General features: G+C 37.6%; 1 protein-coding gene across 2 annotated transcripts in view; it reads left to right on the top strand.

Moving 5' to 3' along the window:
- The window catches only part of LOC306873097 (slit homolog 2 protein-like), an 87,457-nt gene that overhangs the window by 32,802 nt on the left and 29,770 nt on the right, over positions 1-24,885 (top strand). For both annotated transcript variants that reach the window (XM_079422132.1, XM_079422131.1), the window contains exons 5-9: positions 18,349-18,420; positions 18,871-18,942; positions 19,729-19,800; positions 23,935-24,098; positions 24,469-24,601. In XM_079422132.1, the coding sequence (XP_079278258.1) occupies positions 18,349-18,420; positions 18,871-18,942; positions 19,729-19,800; positions 23,935-24,098; positions 24,469-24,601 (513 nt within the window). The remainder of the gene's footprint in view (positions 1-18,348; positions 18,421-18,870; positions 18,943-19,728; positions 19,801-23,934; positions 24,099-24,468; positions 24,602-24,885) is intronic.

The following is a 24,885-nucleotide window of genomic DNA, read 5'->3' as shown; positions in this document are numbered from 1 at the left end:
ACATCCACACACATTCCCGTGTAATAAACACACTTTCAAATAACCCAAAACAGCTTCAAATGACCGTGAAGAGTAAATTATGTTTCATTGGTATAATATTATACACAAATGACATCTGATGTTCATTTTATGTTATCTTCTTTCCGTCTCTTTGTGGAGTTTGAGGGGGTGATGGGCAGGGAAAGGGGTGATGAGAGGAGGTGTAGTAGTAGAGGGGGTGACAGCGGTAAACGAGTGTGACTACAGTGAGAGTGGCGTGCTAAGCAGAGGGGTGGAGATGCTTGTCTTTTCAGGATGAAGGGAATCACCATGGCAGCAATTAAAAGCCTGAGGCTTCCCGCACTGGGTCAGTGTGCACAGAGAGATGAAAGTGTGTTTGTGCATGCATGTATGTGTGTGTCAGAGTGTGTGAGCTCCCCAAAAGACGTTACTCAGCAGGGGAGAGAGAAATTAACTAATGAACTTTTAGAGGAGCAAATCTTTGAGAGAAGGACAGGTGTCAGCCGCAGAGGGAGTAATGAACAGATTAAACTGAACTGTGATAGTTATGAGCAAGAATACATGCTTTTGTTAACTGGTTTTTGCATCAGTTGTTACCATATGGAATTAATGATTAAAGACCAAATCGGATGGCATTCACAATGCATTTAAAGTGCCCCTATTATGGATTTTTGTTTTATTATGGAAGTTATTGTCTTTCAAAAGAAAAAGTCGACTCTGAATCATTGAAACGAGTCGTTTTTAAAACGAATCTCAAGCTGTTCCATGTTGACGTCAACATCAAACATTAGCATATTGCCCGCCCACTTGTTGGTCTTTTCGCGTTGGTCTGAATGAAAATGCAAATTCATTGTTTGCCACTAGGTGCCGCTTTTGGAGCAGTAAAATAGCTGTTTCCCTGGTAACGCTGTACACAAATTAGCACTGCACTCACAAATGCTGCTTTATCAGGCATTACAGGCATGATGAAATGAAAATGAGACCAATCGGATCAATCACCGCAGATTAGCATCACGCAAAGGAGTGGTTTGGAAAATCGCTGAGCAAATCATTTGGGAGTCGTTGAGCATGTAAGGTAAAAATAAATGCATATTATAAGACAATGAAAGTGTTTTTTGACCATACATGCATCTCAACCTGTTTTTGGGGACTCCCAAAACCAAAATATGAACCTTTCATTACCCACAATAGGCTCACTTTAAAGGGATCATTCACTTCAAAATGAAATTTCTGTCTTTATTTACTTACCATCGTGTCTTGGAGTGACCCATTCATAGTGAGGTTATAAGTGTCAAGCTCAGAAAAGGTGGGAAAGAACATACAAAAACAGGTGTGTTTGTCTCTTTGGATTTGGAATTCCAGTAATGCTGGATCAACACACACACTTACCTGAGCACCAAAGATTTTGATGCACCATTATACTTTTTTTTTTCTTTTCCAGAAATGTTCACACACACTCATGCACCCTCACATGCATAAGACACAGACACCCGCAGGTACCTGTATTGTTTTTTCCAGTGAGGCGGAAATTGCTACAGTGGTCTTGACATGGTTGTTGAACATGCATTTATGGAATGTGTCTTTATGCAAGTCTACAATTCTCTATCAGGCATGGAAATCAGTAGTTTAGATAAGCCTGTGCAAGTGAGAGAGAAAGCCAGAAGTAGAATTAAAGGGATAGTTAAAGGGAAACTTCTGTATTCGTTTATTCACTTTAAGTCATTCCAAACCCATATAAGACTTTGTTTTGCCTGTGGAAGACAAAGGGAGACAAAACATATAATAAAAGTGTTTAATATGAATTGCTCACTTTATTTCAAGTCCTCCGAATCCGTATCTTTGAGTGAATATAGATCAAAATGAATTTACTCTGTTATATGGCTTCAGACAATGTCGAAGTCAGATGGACCAATTTTAAGATACTTTTATTAAGCTGTTTATGCTGTTTTGCATTCCTTTTAATAAAATAGTTCGCCCCTAAATTCTGTCATTCTGTCACCCATAAGACTTTTGTTCATCTTTGAAATACAAATTAAGATATATTTAATGAATCATGAGAGATTTCTATCCCTCCACAGTCATTTTTCAAAATCTTCATAAAGACATTGTAAAAGAAATCCTTATTGAGTGGTTAAATCCAAGTCTTCTGAAGAAACAAGATCGGTTTATATGATGGACTGATTTAATTTAGGCTTTTTTGTTCATAGAACACTTAAACAAGTGTTCTGGGGTAAAAAATTCCTACAGGCTCAGTAACTTTCATATCAAGGTCACGCTGACAGCCTCTTGTTCTGACCCATGCAAGCTTGACTGTGCTACTTAAATATATGTGTGTGGAGTGTGTCTGTGTGCATGTGTATGTCATGACTTTAGTACTTCAATCGCTCACCTCTTCCTGTCTGTCAGTGTGTGAAGTGATCGAACTGACAGATGGGGACTAATTAGCCCTGATTATTGCAATAGATGTGTATTTGGTGCTTCTCTCTCTCACTCGCTCTTTTTTCCTCTGCTTTCCCTCCCTCTACTGTATGTTTTCCTTTGGGATAGAAATGTTTTCACTTGGGAATGTGGGTCTAGCAGGTGCTAATTTTATTTTTCCCTTTGTCTCTCTCACTCTCAGTCTCTCTCCCAGGAATTCCTCCCATGTTAGGTCACTGTAATCTCACTTGTCCAGTTCACTATTATGATGAAGACATGCAACATAATACCACCATTCGGAAGTGTGTTTGTTAGAAAGAAAAGAAGAAAGAACGAGAGAAAGAGAAAAAGAGATTTGCCGTAGAGACAAAATGGACTTTTAAAGTTCTTGAAAGGAATTTTTCAGATAATCCCCCTCTCCCGCCACTAAGCCCACTCTCCAGAAAACGTACTTCATTTCCATTGACGATTTCTCTCACGTACGTTAGGCTCTGTTTGCCAGCTCCTTCCTAAGAGCCTCAAAGCGTCGGCCATTGCAGTACCCTTTACAAAACCAACTTCCTCCTCATCACCTCTTTCTCTGTGAGGTCTCTTCCTCTTCTGATGCGTTTCTCATTCTGACTAGAAATCATTTGGGTTGTGAATGTGTTTGGCCTAGTGATAAGACCCCAGCAGCATACGATTCGGACCGATGAACTATTCTAATCAACACTTCACACACACACACACACACACACACACACACACACACACAGTCAGTCACAGAGTGATTATGTGAGTATTTTTCAAAAGATGTTGGGTACAATTGCAATGAAAGAAATAACAATTAGTCAAAATCCCCAAAGCAAAAGCCAAACTTCTCTTTGTTTGAGAAGTTTTCAAGAATGTTTTGTAGAAGACAGTTTGACATCTGCATCAGTTTAATGTGTTAAACTAAACTGTGACTTGAACTCTGCTGATCTTGTGGAAACTGGATTTGAACTTGTGTCAGTGCAAAACAGTATTTCTCATCGAGATTAGGTTTACTGGATGTGTGTGTCTGTGTAAATCCCCCGGCCTCTAAAAATAATGCAGGAACTGTCGGGAATGTGACACACAGATATAACGACTGCAAGAGCTTAACATGGATCAACACCACACAGACAAACACACACACTTACACACCCTATAAAAACACTCTCTCTCAATAAACCTAAACCTGTCGACAACTGCTGTCATATTTAGACACACTCACAAAAGACGAGCCCAAATGCACAAACACACGCACTGCAGTGAAGTTCAACTTTAAGTGAAAGTACATAATACAATTGTCCACTTATACTGCATGTGCATCTGTTGTAGACACAGTGTGAAGTTTGCATGTGCGTATTTGTGTGTATGCTTTCAGTCTGGGTGGTAATGTCTATCTGCTCATGTGGGCCAGTTAATTTTAGACGTCTCTTTCTGCTCAGAAGTCTCACTCGCGTCGCGTCAGTGTCTGTGTAGGAATTTGTCACTGTAAGTGTCAGATGAATGCATGATGCGTCAGTGATTTCAAAACTAGATGTTTATCAGATCACACGTAATGTGCTAAACACTCACCCTATGATCATTCCTAACCCACAAGACTTTTGTTTGTCTTTGAAACACAGGTGAAGTTTTTATGTAACCTGAAAGATTTTTGTCCCTTAGTTGTCCTTTCTAGCAAAACGTTGAATTCAAAAGGTTCGTAAAGAGATTGTAAACGAATTCCACATGAATTCAGCAGATAAGTTCTCAAGATATATGATCACTTTATATAATAAACATTTTAATTATGGCTTTCATTTACATACAATGCCCTCCATAATTATTGGAACAGTAAAGACAAAATTGCTCTGTTGGCTGTGGAGTCAAGACATTTGCAAATATGATTAAAAGATGAATATGAGACAAAACTACAGAATGTCACATTTTATTATTAGGCGTTTCAACAGATATATGTTTTACCAGCTAAGAAGTTCAGCACTTTTAGAGTTCATCCCACTCATTGATGTGAGCATAAGTATTGGGACAGTTGAACATAAGGCAGATATAAAAGATTAAAAGCTATTATTTAGTTGCAGATCTCTTGCGCACAATCACAGCAGTGAGTCTGTTACCCATAGACAACACCAGACTCTTGGTCTCATCCTTTGAAATACTTTTCCCAGCCTTTAATGCAGCCAATTCCAATTGTTGCTTGTTTTGGGGAGTTTCTGCCTTTACTCTCCTCTTCAGCTGGTGAAATTCATGTTCAATCAGATTTAAACCTGGAGATTGACTTGGGCAATCTAAGACTTTCCATTTCTTTGCCCTTATAAATTCCTTGACTGAACTGGCAGGGTGTTTTGGGTCATTGTCCTGATGCAATATGAAGCACTTCCCAATGAATCTGGTGGAATTTTCTTGAATATTGGTAGGCAAGATGGTTTTGTACCCTTCCAAATTTATTCTGCTACTGTCATCATACATTAAGTCATCAGTAAAGTTGAGAGGGCCTGTTCCAGAGACAGCCATGCATGCCCATGCCACGACAACATCTCCACCATGCTTTACAGATGAGGCTGTATGCTTGGGATCATTGCAGTTCCCTTTTTTTCTCCACATTTTTGTTTTCCCATCACTTAGATAAAGGTTCATCTTTGTCTCATCGGTCCATAAACACAGTTCCAAAACTCTTCTGGCTCACCTTTGTGCTTTTTTTCAAACTCCAATCTTTCTATTGCCTTTCTATTGTTGGTGCTGGTCAGAGGTTTGCATCTTGCTGTGTAGCATGCAAGCATGTAGCATGTAGCTGTGTAATTCTGTGTCAAAGTCTCCTGACAACAGTAGATTGTCAGAGCATCACCCAGCTTTCTGGAAGTTGTTGGTGATTTTACAGACACGTCTTTTAGGACGTCATTTTCACAGCTTTTATGATTTGTCTGTCATCAACTACTGTTGTTTTCTCAGGCGATCGGGTAGTTGTTGGTTGTTGGTTGCTGGAGAAATGAAGAGTTTGGAAACCACCAGCGATACGCTGGTGGTTTCCAAACTCTTGATTTCTCCATGCCCTTTGTTTTTGCTATAGCTCTAATTTACTTCCTCTTTTCTTTTAGCATCCAAATTGCTTGCTTTTCTCTCAAAGTCAGCTCCCTCATCTTCATCCTTGTTTGTGTGTGTGTGGCGGGGCATCCCCCGTGGGATATATATGTCGGTTTGCTGCATAAAACCATCAGTCGATTTTCGCGTTGGGCTGAAGGAAAATGCAAATTCATTCTTTGCCACTAGGTGGCGCTTTTGGAGCGGTAAAAGTTTCCCCAGTAATGGCTGTACACAAAGCAGCACTGCGCTCACAAATGCTGCTTTATGAACTGGAAATGAAATCGAACCAATCAGACCAATCACTGCAGATTAGTGTCACGCAAAAGAGGGGTTTGGAAAAATGAATCGTCGAGCAAATCGTTTGGGAGTCGTTGAGCAAGTAAGGTAAAAATAAATGCATATTATAAGACAATGAAAGTGTTTTTGACCTTGCATGCATGTCAACCTGTTGTTGGGATATGAATCTTTCATAACCCATAATGGGGCACTTTAAATTAGATTGTATAATTTCAAAATTCAAAGCAAAAACAGAATAGTCTGACTTTAGTTTTGTGATATTTTACAACTTAAAACATCTGCACAAAACAAAAACAGCAGGCTGCATGAGAACTCAAAATCACTCTCTGGCAGCAGGTGACGCTTATGGAACAGCAGAAATATAGCATTTCCTTTGGTTACTGCTGTAAACAAAGCAGTGCTGTGCTTATAAACACTACTTTGTACAGAGGCTAGATGAAAAGAAAATACCATCACGATTCCTTTAACATCTCCACCGATTTGAATCGTCACATATTATTATTGATTTTCAATTGGCTCGACATGAAACGTTACATCCCTAAGTCTGTGTAGCATTTTCTTTTACCTGTATAATTTGTTGATAGTTTTTGAGAATGAGGGCTGTCACACAACCTTTCCTTGTTGGAATCTGCCTGATTTAGATGCTTCTATCAAGTCACAGGTGATTTGTGACCCGGGAATTGTGAAGCTATCAGAACAAAAACTGTAACAATTTTGGCTTAATTTTAACAAGACAGTTGAGAACTGTTGTCATAAAGGACAGTTTGATGTGTTTTTGTGTGTGTGTGTGTGTGTGTGTGTGTGTGTACAGTATGTGTGTGCCTGCTTAACAAAATTTTGGGACAATTTAATAAAATAAAATAAAAGTGAGCTAAATCTGACAGAATGTAATAAAGTAATTTTTATCTTAAAACTGCAGAACTTTTTCTGTTAGGGTTAGGATGTGGTTATTGTATTTATAACTAGCTGTTTATAAAAACACAGTGGATGTCTTTGGAATGTCCACATTTAAATAGCTAAGTAAACATCTGTCTGTTGGCAGACATGTAGGGGGAAGTTATTGATGAGTCATTTGTATTTTACTGAATGTTGTGTCTAAAAGCACAAATGGATCTGATCTTTCTTTGATTTGGTGTAATAAAACTCTCCACCATGGTGTCTGGCTGCTCTGGAGATGTGGGTGTGGTTAGGCAAATATTTGTGTTTGACAGACAGCGGTGGCTGACTGTTTATTGAAGTTTATGTCTGATGGACAGAACTGGAAAAAGAGCAACATGTCCACTATGAATAATCTTTTGGAGCAAGTGTACAGACTGCAGTGGCATGTGTTTGACATGCATTATTGGCTTTCTGTCATTGTGGATGGTATCCTTCACCGGTCAATATGTTTTTAGACACACTAAAGCTAGCACGCTTTCACAGACGCAGCCTTTATCAGTGTGACCCGAGGACACAAACGCACACACACTCACACCAGGTCTTTCTCTCTCACTCTATAAACGCATGACTGAGGGCCATGTTTTAAGAGGGAGATGGAGAGAGCGGAGAAGAGAAAAGTAAAAGAGCAGCTGAAGTGAGCGCCAATTTGCCTTCCAGCTTTTGAAGGGTTTTTGAGATGCACAGCTTTCAGTCCATATAAGACATAGAGGAATGAACTCTTAAACCACTAACACACATTCAAAAACTTTCAATGTCTACTCATCCCCTGAGGTGAGCATTTGGATGAATGAAGCATACAGGCCATTTTAAGGAAAATCTATATCCAATAAAACTATATAAAATTTTAGGGATGGCGTTTATGCAGATTACGTGATTTGAGAAGTCATATACAACACCAGAGAGAAGTCTGTCGCTTCTCATGTTGTGATATTTTTATTAAAAATCAAAAGGTCAGAAATATTTGTTAAAAATTAAACATTTGTGGATGACTCATTCATGGTAAGAGCTATAACACACATGTACAAAATAGATAAATTTTAGAGGGTAAATTTTCATTATATTTTTTATGTTAAATCTTCAAATTCTATTGCCACTCATATCTCACACCAACAAAAGGAAAACTCTTCATGCAAGTCATTTTTATGATACTACTAGACACTACTACTGCAAAATAGAAGACAAAGTAAATAACTAAATATAATAACAAGTTCAATAATTTTTTTAAATTAACAATAGGTATGCAAATTACCTTCAAAACTTCTAAAACAACTTCATTAACCACACTTGTTTCAATGAAAAGGCCTACAAAGCTGATAATTAATTACAGACAAGTTAGTGTCAGCTGAAAGTAATTTTTACTTATTTGCTGTTAGATGGGTACAGTTCTCACTCACTATTCAACCATCATTCCATCTTCTGCCTTTGTATATATGTCTGCAGGAACCAATATACATTATACTTTATCAACATTATCATTAGGTAGAAGAGATTTCTACAACATGTGAATGTGAAGTGACATTCAGCCAAGTATGGTGACCCGTGCTCTGCATTTAACCCATCCAACGTGCACACACACACCGTGAACATACACCCGGAGCAGTGGGCAGCCATTTTATGCTGCAGCGCCCAGGGAGCAGTTGGGGGTTCGGTGCCTTGCTCAAGGGCACCTCAGTCGTGGTATTGACTCGTGGTATTGAGTCGCTGGACATTCACTCCCCCCACCTACAATTCCTGCCGGCCGGGGACTCGAACCCGCAACCTTTGGATTACAAGTCCGACAAAGATGATTTTAAAAGGCGTTTGAGCATGGATGGATGGATATGAGAAAGAGAGTGAGTGTGTTATTAGTGGTGTATTGAATTGCAACTATCAAAATAAAGTGAAATTATCTCAAGGTTTTAACAGACCTCTACTCCTTTCCTTTCCTCTTCTCTCGAATGCAAAATCTAAACTATGGACAGATGGATAAATATCGCTACATTCTCTCTCTCTCTCTCTCTCTCTCTCTCGCTCTCTCTCTCTGAGTGTGTGATCTATTAAGATAGTCAGACAGGGGTTGACAGATACACAAAGGCTTCTGCAGTTCTATTGTGGTGGCAGCCTCACCATACAGTACGATCATTGTGTATGGCCTGCGGGTGGACTGTGTGTGTGTGTGTGTGTGTGTGTGTGTACCTACTTATCCATATTTTGGGGACAAATTTGTACCCAAAAGTGAGGTAAACCTGACAAAATCTCCAAAAACCTCCCTTTGGGGACATCCTCATTTGTAAAACGGGTTTAAAAATAAACTAAACAAAGTTTTTTTTAAATTATAAAAATGCTGAATGTCTCCTGTGAGGACTAAGTTTAGGTGTAGGGTAGGTGTAGGGCAATAGCACATACAGTTTGTACAGTGTAAAAACCATTACGCCTATGGGATGTACCCATTTAGATAGCTAAGTAAACATGTGTGTGTGTGTGTGTGTGATCATGGGACTTACACACTGCTCTGTGATGAATTACTCAGAGTGGGCAGATTATGCCAGTATGACATTGATACATTGAGACATCTAGTGAGATTTTATTGCATTCAAAATGTGTGTGTGTGTGTGTGTGTGTGCGCAAGCGGGTGTGTATAAGGATTTTTGAGTCACTTGTTATCACACGGGTGAATAATGACATCAAATTGCTCTCCAATTTATATATATATTATATATATATATACACACACACTAGTGCACACTGTAAACAGATGTTTTGTAACTTCCAATTCCTATGTATACTTTAAACAAACACAAACATCTTTTTGTTTTAACATTTGTTTCTGTAAAAAAAAGGCGTGGATATCCAAACAGGTTCATGTGGAGGAAAAAACAGTGTTTGTGTCTATGTGTGTGTTTTGCTTATAGGGATGCGTTATTGGCCACATGCAACTATGTGTGAATGTTTGTGTGTTTTGGTTGGAGTATATATTGAATTCCTATCTTTGTGCTTTCTTGCTGTCATGGAAACATGTTTTCGGGGAGTACGGTGGTCCATAGGAATCAAATGAGGCGTGAATAATTTATCTCTTAATGACTTCATTCACATCAATAGCATTGACTCTAATAAACCTCCTGCCATGACTGAAGTGTGTGTGTGTGTGTGTGTGTTCCTCCATGTGGCAATGATGAAAGCAAACACACTTATGTGTGAGTTTTCATGGTTTTAAATTGAAATGTTGTGAAGTCAGGGGATTTTCCATGGAAGCTAGTTAGTGTGTGTTTGTGTGAGTATGTATTTATGCATATGTATTTGCACTGGCACATTTACATTCCTTTTTTGAAATTGTATGAATTATGGAGTGGAACATTATCATTCAAAGACAATCAACAGTTACACTTGCGTAGTTTATGGTAATTTGATCCCACAGTCTACAGGTTTCTCTGTTGGAGTTTGTTATTATAATTGAAAATGTCTGACCTGCATCTTTAGTGTGTGTCTGTACATGCTCAGATATGTTTTAAAATAACAGTGCCAGCATTTACCATGTTTGTTTGGTAAATGTTTAATAGAAATACCTTTTTTTAAGTTTCAAGGTATTATATAAAGTATGTTATTCTTTGGCATAAACATCATGGTAAATAAATATGGTAATCAACCAGTACAATGGTATATAGCAAATTAGCATATTATTAAATTGTTATTACATTGTAATGACAGCATGTACCATGTTTTGGGGGATATATGTATGTATGTATGTATATAGTTATATATACAGACGCAGAATAAAATTGCATATGTATTTATTACATTGTAATTACATAGTAATGTGTTTCTTACATTGCATTTGAGTTAAAAGGCAGTTTCCTGCAAGGCTTTCCTAATATGAATGCACAGTATGTATCTCTACATTTTATTTGTATGTTTGTCTTGGCCTTAACACGGACATACGTAACCTCCTGCATGTGTGTGCGAGCATCTGAAATTGCAATAAGAAAATCCCATGAAAGACTTTCAACCACAAAGCAGGCAGGAAAAATGAGCATCACTGAGAGAAAGTGTATTTCAAAAATATAAAACACTGTGAAGTGTACTAAAGTCATTGAATACAGTCAAATGAGGCAGTAAATCAGTGTCTTTACGATCCCCTGAAGTGTGTATATGCGGTTTAGACATAAGGAATACTGCGCGGGACGACAGGACTCTTCTGCTATGCTTTATGAGTTGGTCAGGGGTTAACAGAACCTTCCATTAGCCTTCAAACAAAATCTCCCTTCAACCATGATTATTTGTTCCTGATGAATTCGTATGAGAGTGGAACTATGGGAAAGGTCACACAGAGAGAGGGAGATGATAATGTTGACTGTGTTTCATATGTAATGTAATCAGATATGTAAAGCTGACATCTTAACAGCTGCTCTGGGCCGAGTTTTATTGATTGGTTCATGGTGGTTAAGCCGAGGGAAACTTCTAGTAAGGCTGACTCGCAACCTGCTATTACAAATGTGAGGCGCACACGTACTCGTGCAAACGCACACACAAACTGCGGTGATCGTTAAGCAGTAAATTACAGAAGGAAATCCTCGACTGCTGTATGTAATTCCCACTGGCAGATTGAGTGTGAATGGAAAACCACACCGTCTCCCTCTTACTGTCTTTCTGTTCACTGAGATTTTCAATCTATATTTTGTAATTGTAGATTACAGAGAAGCTGAATTTGGACTCCTCTACTAACTCATCGTGTGTGTTTGAGAAACTGAACCTTAAAGCTCCAAAATCAACAGCTCTGACAGACACATCCTTAAAGTGACCCACTGAAGAAATATGGGCTTAACTCTGTGTGTGTGTGTGTGTGTGTGCGTGTGTGTGTGTGTGTGTGTGTTTGAGTGAGTGTGGAAAGGACAGATGGACTCAAGCAGCTGTGTGTGTAGCCATTGGTTGTGACTAAAGTTTGCGGGTGTGTGAAAGACAACATTGAGGCCTCGTCTGTATTTGAACAGGAATATTTCAGTTTGGCTCACCCACACACACACATATACTGTCTGCTGGAATCTACGGCAAATAGCTACGAGACTCAAAACATCTTGAAAAGATTTAGAGAGAGAGAGAGAGAGAGAGGAGAGGGGGGAAATAGAGTTACTATCTCCTGTCTTTCATCTTTGAGTGTTTCTTTGTCTCAATTGTTTCTATCTGTGTGTCTTAAAGAGAGAGAAAGAGCAACAGATAGACCGACAGAGACAGAAAGAGAACGAGTCAGAGAGAATGGCACACAGGGAGACACAGACGGAGAGAAAACAAGTGGTTGTGGGAAAGTTGGTGGTTGTCTGTGTGCACCCACACTGGCACAATTAAATCCTGCTCTCTCACATAAACACACACACTGAGGTCTCTCTGACTTTTTGACCCTGAACTCAGTGTAAGGTTGGATGCTCAATCTTTCCATGATTATTCATTAAAGAGTGTGTTATCAGATAAGTTTTTTATTATATTATTACTAGACTATTATTGCTAGATATAAATTCTAATCATTTAATTTATAATTAAATGAATAATTTAATTATAAACGTACATGCCTTAATTATTTTTAAGTATATTTTTATTTTTGTAATAGACTTTTTAATCTGCTTTGCTTTAATAGCTGTTTCCATCCAAGATTAAAATTTAAAATTTGCACCATAAAACTCAGAAAAACCAAAAATTAATAAAGCAGCATTTGCATTCCATCTGTTTAAGAACCCAAAATGATCAATTCTGGAAAAGGAAATGACATTGCCACTGGAAAAGTAGTTGCTGTGGCTCTATTAATAAATTAATATACTACTAATATAAAATAAACTGGTAGCACTTTATTTTGATGGTCCCTTTTGAGCATTCTGTTGACAATAAGAACCTTTGTTAGTAGACTGTCTGATTAATATCTGAAGAGTTCAAATGCAAAAGCCTCTAAGTGCGGTCTGAAACATTCTTCTAAAATGAGCATTTTTATCAGGCTCCTATATTTATGTTCAGTTATTTCACTTTAATTGCAGAGAAAAGGATCTACACATTGCCATTTGAGTAAAATGACCTAACCTAAACATAGGAACCAGAAAAAAATGATCATTTTAGATGAAAGTTTCAGATGGCACTTAGAGGCTTTTGCATCTGAACTCTTCATCTGCTAGCTCTTTATTGTGATGGTCTCCCAACAGATATTCTACTAACTATAAGTAACTTTGCAAGTACATGTCAATTTATTCTAACCCTAACCCTACCAGTCTAACACTACTAACACTGTACTAACACTCTAATGAGAGTTAGTAGATATGTAAGAGAAGTAAAGGGACTTCAAAAGTGACTTTTTTAATGCGCCTTTAGTTTCTTAATTTATTAGTTTATTTATTTATTTATTTATTTAATTGGGGGGGGGGGCTGTAGTCTTCATACTGAATTTAAAAAATAGTCTAGAATATTATGTTCTTTGTTTACATTTTTAAAGGCTATCTGATCTCATTGATATCTCACTGATATTGCCCAGCCCTAACTAATGTCTTTCTTTTTTCCAGGAAAAAATTAATCTAGCTACAATCACTGATTCCATGACTTGTCATTTTACCATTATATTCATTATATAACCTGGGGTTGCTTTCCAAAATTTAGTCCAATCCTTATTTATTATTTAATTTTTTTACTAGAACTTAAAGAGTTTATATGACTGGTGAATGGCAACCTCACCAATATTTCAGTCTAAATTTGTGTGTGTCCGTGTGTGTGAGAAGGAGGGCAGTCTGTGCCCTAAGAGCCAGGCTTACAAGATGAGTGCTGAATGCCTCCAGTTCATAAACACCTCACTAATGAGCCTCTCAGGGGAAAACAAATGATCAGCGCTCATTTCTTCACAGATCCCTCTAACATCTGCTAATGTGTGTGTGTGTGCGCATGACATTTTCATGGATGACAGGTGGTCTCCCCAACACCACTGGATGTTAAAGAGAGAGAGAAAGTGTGAACCACACATTCACGCTCAAGAGAGTACTAATCCATTTCCAGTGTTTTTATCAATGTGTCTCAGCTGTCAGTGGAGCCAGTCTACCATATATAATGGGAAACAAACTCACAAATGACAAATTATATTAAAGTAACAATGAAACAGAAGTAGTGACAAATCTTTTAGTCCATACTGTGACGTACCTCCAAGTGTTACAGATTATCGCCGAAACTCATCAGTTGTTAAATAGATTTTGAGAAGAGGATGTTGCACTCAAAAATGAATGCAGACAATTTTAGAGGGACAAAGTTTAAGTGGACTAAATGATTAGAGAAGTCTGGAGAAGAATGTCATTTTCATCAGCAGGTCCATGACATTTTCATGAAACATTATGAGGTAAAAAAATAAATAAAAAACAAACACTGAAACATGCATGTTCAAAATAAGATCTATATTGTACATTTGCAAAATAGATAGAGTGAATTTTACTCAAAATTCAGTTTGAAAATTGGATCTGGCACAAGAAAGCTGCAAAAAGAGAAGGCGGTATCAGCCAATTTCAATTAATCAAAATTGCCAAAAATCAGGCAATTAAACAATGCTCTTTATATATGTGTATATAACTAAAGCAAACATGATAAGGAATGAAAAAACAACCAGAATGTGAAGAAAGAAAAGCACAAGACTTGAAAAATGGTGTACAAATGCAGAACTAATCAACTTGCAGTCATACCGAGCAGACACGCATTGGCAGTAGATTGAGAGTCTATTTCACCCTGGCTCAAATTTAAAACCTTTACACACGCTGTCTGAGTGAAATAACCGTTTCCGATGCTGTCCAAGCAAATCCAAACACTTCCAGCTCTGATGTTTTGTGCTTATCGTGTCATTTGGTGAGATAATGTTGTTTCTGGTTCGTCATACTGGCGGTAATGTAACGTTTGCTATCAAAGGCTCAAGGATGTGATAGCATCTCCGTCTGTCTGTTCTTTCCACTCATTCCAACCATCAGTTTACTTTTCCCTCTCTTTCCTTCCTTCTTTTCCTCTCTATCTTTGTTGAGCGCTATGTGGTAGTATAGAGTGATTTTTGTAGAATTTCTGGGTTTATTCCACCACAGACTTATTAGGATAAAAACTAAATTTTGTTTTAGAAAAGTGTTGTTTTGCTCAACCTCACTGCAATGGAAAAAAAGAAAAGTATCCATGTAAAACAGCAACTTTAAGACCAAGCAGAGTGCTTTGCCAATCGGTTACTTAAAGTCTCGGGGCCCAGGACAAAATGTTAATCGGTGGGCCCCCTTTTCCAATAAGAAGGCTATAGCATAGTGCACTTTAGTGGGCCCCCCTCGTCACAGGACTCGGGACAACATTCTTGGTTTCCCATCCCCCGACGACGGCCCTGGTCGGGAGCGGACGGAGCATAGTGGATAGAGCAAATCAGTTACGAATACAGGGCAGAAGTCACACTGCATTATTAAAATTCATCAGCCAAATATATATGTTTTATAATGTTTCCCTCCACTAGCTTTTGATATTGAATCAAAATACATAGTAAATCACTGACAGGATTTCATTGAATTACTCTTCTGTCATTTTTAATAATTTAATAGTATTTTAATTCATATTTAACAATTTTATTAAATATTAATATATTTCTGAGTCATTGGCATCTGTATTATCTTTACAAGGTTAATAGAAATAAGTAAACCTAAACAAAAAGGTTTAGTGTAAAATGTTGGCATCTGTGCATGGTTGACCATGCTGGTAAGATTGCACTGCCCCCTAGTGGGTGAGGATTAAATCCATCACTGCGGTTACATGCAGACAAGTGTGTGTTGTGTGTGTGTGTGTGTGTGTGTGTTTGAGTGAATATTTTTGATATTATAAATACCTGTCTGTCTCCCTGGCATTTTCATTTAAATCCTGCTGCTCTGTGATTGGTGCTGTCATGTGCCACTCATGAAAATGACAGGCATCTCAATGAATAGAGCTCTCAACAGACAGACAATCTATCTCTGTCTGGCCTGACGGTCAGTGTCTCGTTTTTGGAGACTGAGTGTCTGTCTTCCATTATGATTGACGGCTGAGGAATCTGACTGACAGGTCTGGCTAGCTAAACTGGCTATTCATGATCTTTAAGGGTCCCATGCTGTGTGTGTATATGTGTGCGGGTGTACGTCTATAAATGAGAGGGTTGTCTTTGAGAGTCTGCTTTGCGTGAGGGAAGACACTTCATTAAAGTCACCCCCTATGGAGACGCACACACAGGAACCTGCACACATGCACACTCCAAGGGTGAAAAGGTCAGCCTTTGGGAACTGCTGAATAGAGATTTGATCACGTGACCGGGACTTAAAATCTGATCATGTGAACCCTGAAAAAAAAAAAATCTAGCATTTTGGTAGTGGCTAGTATGACATTCATTGAAAGGAGTAAGTTAATTGATGTTAATTAGTACATGTGGGCTCTTCATTGCTCTTCATTGTATTCATTCACACTGTATGATAACAGAGAGAAAGAGACACATTGATTAGATTAGATTAGATTAGATTAGATTAGATTAGATTAGATTAGATTAGATTAGATTAGATTAGATTAGATTAGATTAGATTAGTTTAACTTCTCTCAGTGTTTTATGGTTTTATATGAGTTTTTTTTTTTCTTCCCACAGCAGGAGAAAAGAAAGAGTGAAAGTGACAGCAAGTGAAGGACAGAGAGTGGGATGAAAGCAGGGATTAAGCTTCTGTTAGTTTTTATTCATTTATTGAAAAGAGAAAAACAGAGCGAGTGAAGCACTTCCTCTAAAGGTGTTCAGGGGTCATCATTCAACCCTCTTTTTCTCTCTTTTATTCTCTTTTTCTTTTTCTGCTCTAGATGCTCTCCTGGGTGTTCCACTCTATGCTGCCACAGAAGTTGTATATGTGTGTGTGTGTGTGTGTGTGTGTGAGCCTCCCTAATTGTCTAGCCCACCTCCCACCATGTCTTTGTGCGTGTGTGTGGTGATTTATTCGATGTTAGTCACCCTGTTGAACTGCGAACAGGTTTTTTTAATTGTTTGATTTGATTTAAATAGTTTGTCTGTGCCTGAATTCATCTCGCTGTCATATGGGTGACAGCTGGAATGTTTGTGCTGTAATCCAGAAGTACGTTTGATCTCATAAATGCGCGCACAGATCGGTGTCGGTGTCCTGTACAGGCACAGATGAACCTGATTAAAGACTATTCTCATTCAGTTCATGCTCAGGTCATGTCAGGATGACAATTTTAAAGAGCTCTGAAGACTTACCCAGGCTGTTTAAACGTCTGCTCTGATGCCTAAAGAACCAGGGGCTTCAGTTAAAAATGTTTGTTTAGTCTCATCATAACTGTGTGCATTAGAGTTTGGTGTGTGCATATTTGTTGCGTTTCTTCTTTCAGCTGTTATATTTGAAAAAGGGGATATTTCCTTATGTTCTCTTTTTGTTCTTGTTTTCCTTCCTGCTTTCTTTTTCTTCTGTTGTTTATTTTTTCCCGCTGACAGTGTCTGCAGATGTCGATGAATGTTGACTACTATGTGTGATTGTGTTCTTTTTATGTCTTATTTGAACACAAGGCTATTAGTTATGTGTAGATTTCACACTGGTGAAGTGATTAATTATATCATTCCTTTATATCATTCCTGTCTTCTCTGTGTCCTATTATTTATATTGACCATTTATCTAAAGCTGCAGGGGGGCTTGACTTTTGCGGTTTGAGACAAATTTCAGGATTCGTAAAGCATTTATTTTGTCGTATGGTGAAATAATCAGTCTTTGCCTCTTCTGTCATTTTGTCATTATTTACTCACCCTCTGTCACTCTGAAGCTGCATGTCTTTCCTTCCTGTGGAACACAAAATACATTTTTGAAAAAGTTCCTCATCACTCTTTTCCATACAGTTACAATGAATAGGGATTGGAGCTTTGAGTAAAAAAAAAATAATACAAAAGTGCCATAAAAGTATCCTAAAAAAAGCCATCTTTTACAGGGGTCCTTACATTTACATGTTTATATTAACAATCTTCATTAAAATACTAAAAGCAGTTAATATAAAATTGTATGACATTCAACTGACATCATATTTTATGTTTATTTACACATTTTTATTTATTATTTATTTGCATTACAGCAGAATTACCAGAGGTATAGAAAAGGGCCTTTGAATATTAACAAAGGGGGGTCTTACAGTCAAAAAGGCTGAGAAACACTGAAATAATCCCTTTAATTGTTTTAATCAGTCTGATTTATCAACTTAAATTTCATATGGCTTCGGAAGACTTTTGTGATACTCAAATGTAATTTTTGATGATTGAAAGCTCCCCATTTATTATTATGGCATGCAAACAGAGACCAGACCATTCATCACATCTGCTTCACTCACACATTTCTCCTTTTGTGTTGCAAAGAAGAAAGAAAGTCAAACAGTTATGAAATGAGATCAGGATGAGTAAATAATGACAGAATTTTCATTTTTGGGTAAACTAAAATGTATATTGTAAAGTCTGACAGTTGAGGTCTCAGTCTGCCTTTGTTTTTATTGTACATAACAACAGCGAATGAAAACAATTCCGTGTTCACTCTGCTTTAAAAAGATCTACATATTAATATCTGTCTTTCTAACTGCTTATGATTGTTAATGTTCTTTCTCTTTATTTATCAGTGACCTGAGTGAAAATCAAATCCAGGGGATTCCCAGAAAAGCATTCAGAGGAGCTACTGAGATCAAAAACCTGTGAGTCTTCTGTATCTTTGTGTGAAATAGAGAGAGAAAGAGAGCTTTGAATTAATGATTGTGTGCTTTAATGAGATGCCCAGGCAAACTGACCATCACACACACACACACACACACACACACACATATAGGAGGAGTGGGCAGTGCAGGTAGACAATACTGGAGGAGAGCACAGCAGACAGAGTGAGAAGAAAGGCTGGAAAGTGAAGAACAGTGATGAGGGGAGAAAGAGAGAAAGACTGACAACAAAATGAGTGAGAGAGAAAAAAAACAGATAGAAGGACAGGAGAGCGAAGGATGCATGTGTTTTTTTTTTGTTTTGTTTTTTTATAGTAAGGATCAGTAGTGTTTATGAGAGTGTATTACTTTATTACCATAATCATTGAACACCAAACAGAAGAACCGACATCATCATCTTCAAACATTTTCTCTCTGTTTTTTCTCTCTCAGGCAGCTGGACTATAATCAGATTTCCTGCATTGAAGACGGAGCGTTCAGAGCTCTGCGGGACCTAGAAGTACTGTAAGTGCACTGCATGTGTGTGAACTTGTGTGATTGTGTTCTGTTGAATTAAAGCCACGGCAGAGATCTTTTTAGATATCACGGTCTTATTAGACTTGGGTAAAAGATGGGCCATACAGGTTTTGGGACTGTTCCAGAAACTTTTTTTGATTTTTAGATTGAAATTGAGATAGGAAAATCGTATATTCATGTTAAACTGGAATAGATTTCTCTGTAAGGTGTCATGCTGTGTTTGGCTGTCAGATCATGCCTGCTGGGTGTTGAATACTTGTATAAAATGCATATCTGCTTTTTAAAATTGGATTAGTGGAATAATCCTGTTAGAGAGAATGTTATCAAGACAGATAAATGGGATTGTGTCAGATTATTTTACTAGGATTATTTTGATGCTTTGTGACAAATGGACAGAAAAGAGTTTATGAGCTATATTAAATGTCAGATGTGCATCTATAAAGTGGTTCCCTGCACATAACTACAGACATGCATGAAGGCAAATTGATATACTGAACAAAAGCAGTTCTCTGAGTTTGTGTGTTGAATATTGTAATAGGAAAACATTAAAAGGATAATTCCCCCAAAATTCTGTTATCATGTACTCACTCTCATACTATACAAAAGCATTTTTTCATACAGAATGTCTAAGATTATCTTTTTTTTGTACAATGAAAGTATATGGGAACCATGGGCAGCTGTGGTAACCATTCACTTTCATTCAGTGAACTATTCCTCATTATTGTTCTAAAAAGGTCTACGAACTGATTATCTTTCTCTGCCTTTGTTTCACAGCACATTGAATAACAACAATATCTCTCGTTTGTCAGTGGCCAGTTTTAACCACATGCCCAAGCTTAGGACATTGTGAGTATCATACACACACACATACACACACACGTCTGTTTTTGTGAAAAGTGGGGACATCCCATAGGCATAATGATTCTTATACTGTACAAACCGTATGTGCTATTGCCCTACACCTAAACTTAGCCCCCCCCCCCAAATTACTCTGTATGACTTATAAGCATTTTGAAAAGTGGGGACATGGGGCAATGTCCACATAAGTCACCTTTACCTTGTAATACCTATGTCATACCTGTGTGTCCTCAAATGTCCTCATTTGTCACAGAAACACACGCACACGCACACACACACACAAACTGCATTAAACCATTTCTTCAGACTGTCGTTGGCATGTTATCCAGCACTTATCATGCTGGACCTTAATAAGTGTGATTATGAGGTAATAGGGTGTAATAACCACATTAATATGTATGTTTCATTAGCATACATTTTCAAGATTGGAGTCCTTTGTGTGTGATCATGATTTAATCACATTTACGTGATGAGCTAAAGTAGGTAATTGCTATATCGGTATTCTGGTCCTTGTTAGCTAAACGTCAGCAATAGATGATGGAAAGAAAGCCAGTGAATGCCAAGATGGGAAGGACCATTAAGACCATGAAATCTATAGTTATACAATATTTTTTTTAAATAAAACTAAAGGTATTAAAAATATTTTTTGCTGATTCAAATAATGGTGAAATAAAATAAAATAAAATAAAATAAAATATAAATATTAGAAAAAAAGCGTACAAAAGCACATAACAAAATTACTAAAACTGAAAAAAAAATTAAAGTAAAAGATTGTTCAAAATATTAATAGTATAGGAATAATACTAAAACAAAATTGTTATGAATTGTTACCCATTTATTTCCATGGAAAAAAAAAACAAATGCTCATAGGTAGGAGTTCAATAGGGGTATTTTTACAAAAAGTTAAACCTAAACGTTAAATGTAAAAAAAAAAAAGAAAACAGAAAAGAAAAGAACAACCCAAATTGTATTTTATCCAGTTACATTGGATAAAAAATACATTAGAAAAAAATAAAGTATAAAAAAAGGTATTTTAATATGTTCCATATATTAAATCACCTTCTGATTCTGTTTCAGCAAGTTGATAATATAACATTAGAGCATTGCAACACTTGAAATTGTTCAAATGTTCTGCTGCATTTCAGTGGACTAAAGTGATTTTTGTCATTCTCATTCTCGACCCAACCTATTCAAAAGCCTTTCCAAGGCCCATTGGGAAGGAAAGAATTGTGGAGAGAAATAAAACAAGAGCAGTCCATTTCAGTGCTTTCTCTAGCTCTGTTCAACGTGTTGGTCACGTGAAGTTGAAGTCTCTGTGATGATTTCTGCCATGACAAAATACCCAACAAAATAAATTGTATCCTCTATCTCTCTGAACACATGCTCTACTGTCATTTCATGTTGGAAAAGATAATTGGCTTGTTACTTCAGATTTTCAAAGCCAGCTACAACTATGAAACTGGTGACCACACAGAAACACCAGAGTCAACAGAGAAATCATTGTGTGTTTGCTTGTTGTCTGCAAGTAAATGACAGTAATTAATGAACAAGAAATTGCCTGATGCAAAGTTGATAATAATCTCTCAAACACATGGACACAGGTTTTTGTCGATATATCAGTTTAGATTGCCATTGGACCTTCAAATGACTTTCCACTCAAAGAAAGGAAAGGATCCGCTTCTTTGTAGTAACTATCGCCCTATTTCTTTGTTATGTGCGGATGTTAAAATATTAGCTAAAATGCTGGCAAGGCGTCTAGAGGCTGTTCTGCCTTCAATTATTTCCACAGACCAAACAGGGTTTATTAAGGGAAGACACTCTTTCCACAACATAAGGCGTCTTTTTGATATATTGTACTCTCCCTCAAAATCTACCATTCCTGAGCTGGTTATTTCGATGGACGCAGAGAAGACATTTGACCGAGTGGAGTGGCCTTATTTGTTCTACACTTTAAAAAGATTTGGATTGGGCAGTAAATTTATTTCCTGGATTAAACTTCTGTATGCTTCTCCTTTAGCTCGTGTCCGTACCAACAATAACTATTCTGACTATTTTCCTCTCCGACGTGGTACTCGGCAGGGCTGCCCACTGTCCCCCTTACTGTTCGCTATTGCTATTGAACCTTTGGCAGTAGCCCTTAGGTTCAGTCAGATGATGGGGATCACAAGAGGGGGTTCTGTGCATAAACTGTCTTTATACGCCGACGATCTTTTACTTTTTATCTCTGATCTGGACAGATCCATACCCCAAGTGTTAGTTTTATTGGAGGAATTTGGACAGGTCTCAGGGTATAAACTAAATTTTCATAAGAGTGAACTCATGCCTATAAACTCTGCGGCCATAGCTTATCCTCTTTCAAAACTCCCATTTAAGACATCACTAGATCATTTTAATTATCTGGGTATCTGTGTAACTAAAAATTATTCTGATCTCTTTAACTGTAATTTCTCTCCTCTGATGGATCAAATGGCTAAAGATTTCCAACGTTGGTCTTTATTGCCTCTTTCCCTAGCAGGCAGGATAAATTCTATAAAAATGAACATACTGCCTAAATTTTTATATCTCTTTCAATGCATACCAGTTTTTATTCCCAAGTCTTTCTTTCACTCTTTGGATAGCTCTATTTCTCAGTTTATCTGGAATGGGAAAACTCCCAGAATACGAAAAGGTATCTTACAAAAGACCAAGGAGTTGGGTGGTTTAGCACTACCCAACTTCTTGTTTTATTATTGGGCTGCAAATGTCAGAAATATGTTATTCTGGTGTAGCTCTGATGATCAGCCCCCACCCTGGTTAAGGATTGAGGAGGCTGCATGTGGTAAATCTTCACTTATGTCTCTTCTCTGTCTTCCTCTCTCATTATCACCTTTAACATTTTCCAATAATGTTATAGTTAAGAACTGTTTAAAGATCTGGTGTCAATTTAGGCGTCATTTTACTTTACAGTCAACACCTCTTTCATGCCCAGTGCACAGTAACCCCCTCTTTCCTCCCTCTCTCACTGATAAGGCTTTTTTTGGCTTGGCTGAACCGTGGGATCATTTCTATTAAGCATCTCTACTTTGATGGAACGTTTGCTTCATTTGAACATTTGACTCAAGTTTTTAACTTGCCAAGGTCCCATTTTTTCAGATATTTGCAAATCCGGGACTTTGTCCGTAAGCATTTTCCCGGGTTCCCCATGAGCCCACCCTCCACCCTTGTCGATAGTATTTTCAATACTAATCCATACCAAAGAGGAGCTATCTCTACAATATACAATACTTTATTTGCATGTCACCCCCTGGATTCTGATTGTCTTCGGATTACCTGGGCTAGGGACCTTAACATTGAGATAGATGCAGAGACATGGCAGTTGGTTTTAAAACGTGTTCATAATTCATCTGTTTGCGCTCGCCATGGGGTTTTACAGTGTAAAGTTGATTACAGGGTACACTGGTCCAAAAGTAAATTAGCCCGTATGTTTCCCAATATTGATCCATGTTGTGACAAGTGTCATCTAGAACCAGCTAATTTAGCCCACATGTTCTGGACTTGTCCTGCTCTGTCTCTTTTTTGGGAGTCTGTTTTTGACTCACTTTCAGCTACCACATCTGTTAAACTTTCTCCCTCTCCTCTAATTGGCTTGTTTGGAGTCTTGCCTTCTGATTACTCATTGCCATCTCATTTCGTTGAGCTGGTAGCTTTTCTCACTTTACTAGCAAGACGTTGTATTCTGATGCATTGGAAAGGTCCTCACGCCCCTTCTCACACTCGGTGGATAAAAGATTCTTTATTTTTTATTAAATTAGAAAAAATTAAACACAGTCTTCGTGGCTCCATAGTCAAATTCTCAAAAATTTGGTTACCCTTCCTTGAGCATGTTAGAACCCTGCAGTTGGATGCAGTCTCTCTTGATTAATTATCCATCTACACTACTATTATTACTCCATTTATCCCGATTGTGCATTTGTATTGCCATGTTAGTAGCACACATTTGTAACTAAGCTATTTATTTATTGTGTGTGTATTTTTTTGTATATATACCTTTTTATTACTTTCTGTCTTGTCATTTTGAAAATTCAATAAATAAATCATATATATAAAAAAAAAAAAATGACTTTCCACTCTCCATCTCTCTAGTCGTCTGCACTCAAATAATCTGCTATGTGATTGCCATGTGGCCTGGCTCTCTGATTGGCTGAGACAGAGGCCCCGCCTTGGCCTCTACACACAGTGTATGGCTCCGCTCTCACTGAGGGGTCACAACATTGCTGAGGTTCAAAAGAAAGAGTTTATGTGTACAGGTAAGTTTGTGTGCGTTTTATTTGTATGGTTTGTTTACAGGAGATAAGAGCTTGTGAGTATAAAGAAAATAAATACATGAATTTGCTGTTTTGTGTTGTCAAAGCTTTCATATTCTGTCCATTTTTCGGCTGTTCTCTTTCTTTGCTCATGCTTTCAAGACTTCAGTGAAGGCAAGTTCTTTGTGCTGAAATAACATGGGCAAAAAAGTTTCTTTACTTCAAATTGCATTTAGTTGCAGTATGCAGTCCACAAATTTTTAGCTTGAGAAAGTTTTTTTGTTGTTTTAATTAGTTCAACCTTCGAACTCAACCTTTCTTTGTGTAGCACATCCCCCTGCATCCCTGTCATCTCTCTGAATGTGTGTTTTAGGGCCCCAGTCACACTCGTCCTGTAGTGTGCTGCAGTGTCCTGAGCTGTGCACCTGCAGTAATAACATAGTGGACTGCCGGGGGAAAGGACTGACTGAAATACCCACCAACCTGCCAGAAACCATCACTGAAATGTGAGTGAGGAGCAGACACACAACATATCACACACACGCAGACATTTATTTAGCTATCTAATTGGAGACATTACATTGATTTTTTATTGTTTTTAATACAACTAGCTATAAATGTAATTCTAACAGGATTTTAAAAAAATCCAATTATTTTTTGTATTATTATTATTTTATTTTATTTTGGGATATTTTGTCTGATTTAGCTCTTTTCTGGGTGCAAATCTGTCCCTAAAGTATGGATAAGTAGGTAAACACACACACACACACACACATTCCCATATGCTTCT

This window comes from Barbus barbus (assembly GCF_936440315.1).
Source record: "Barbus barbus genome assembly, chromosome: 7".
Classification (NCBI taxonomy): Eukaryota; Metazoa; Chordata; class Actinopteri; order Cypriniformes; family Cyprinidae; genus Barbus; species Barbus barbus.
The sequence above is the reverse complement of the archived record's forward strand: the minus strand, read 5'-3'. Positions and strand labels throughout refer to the sequence as shown.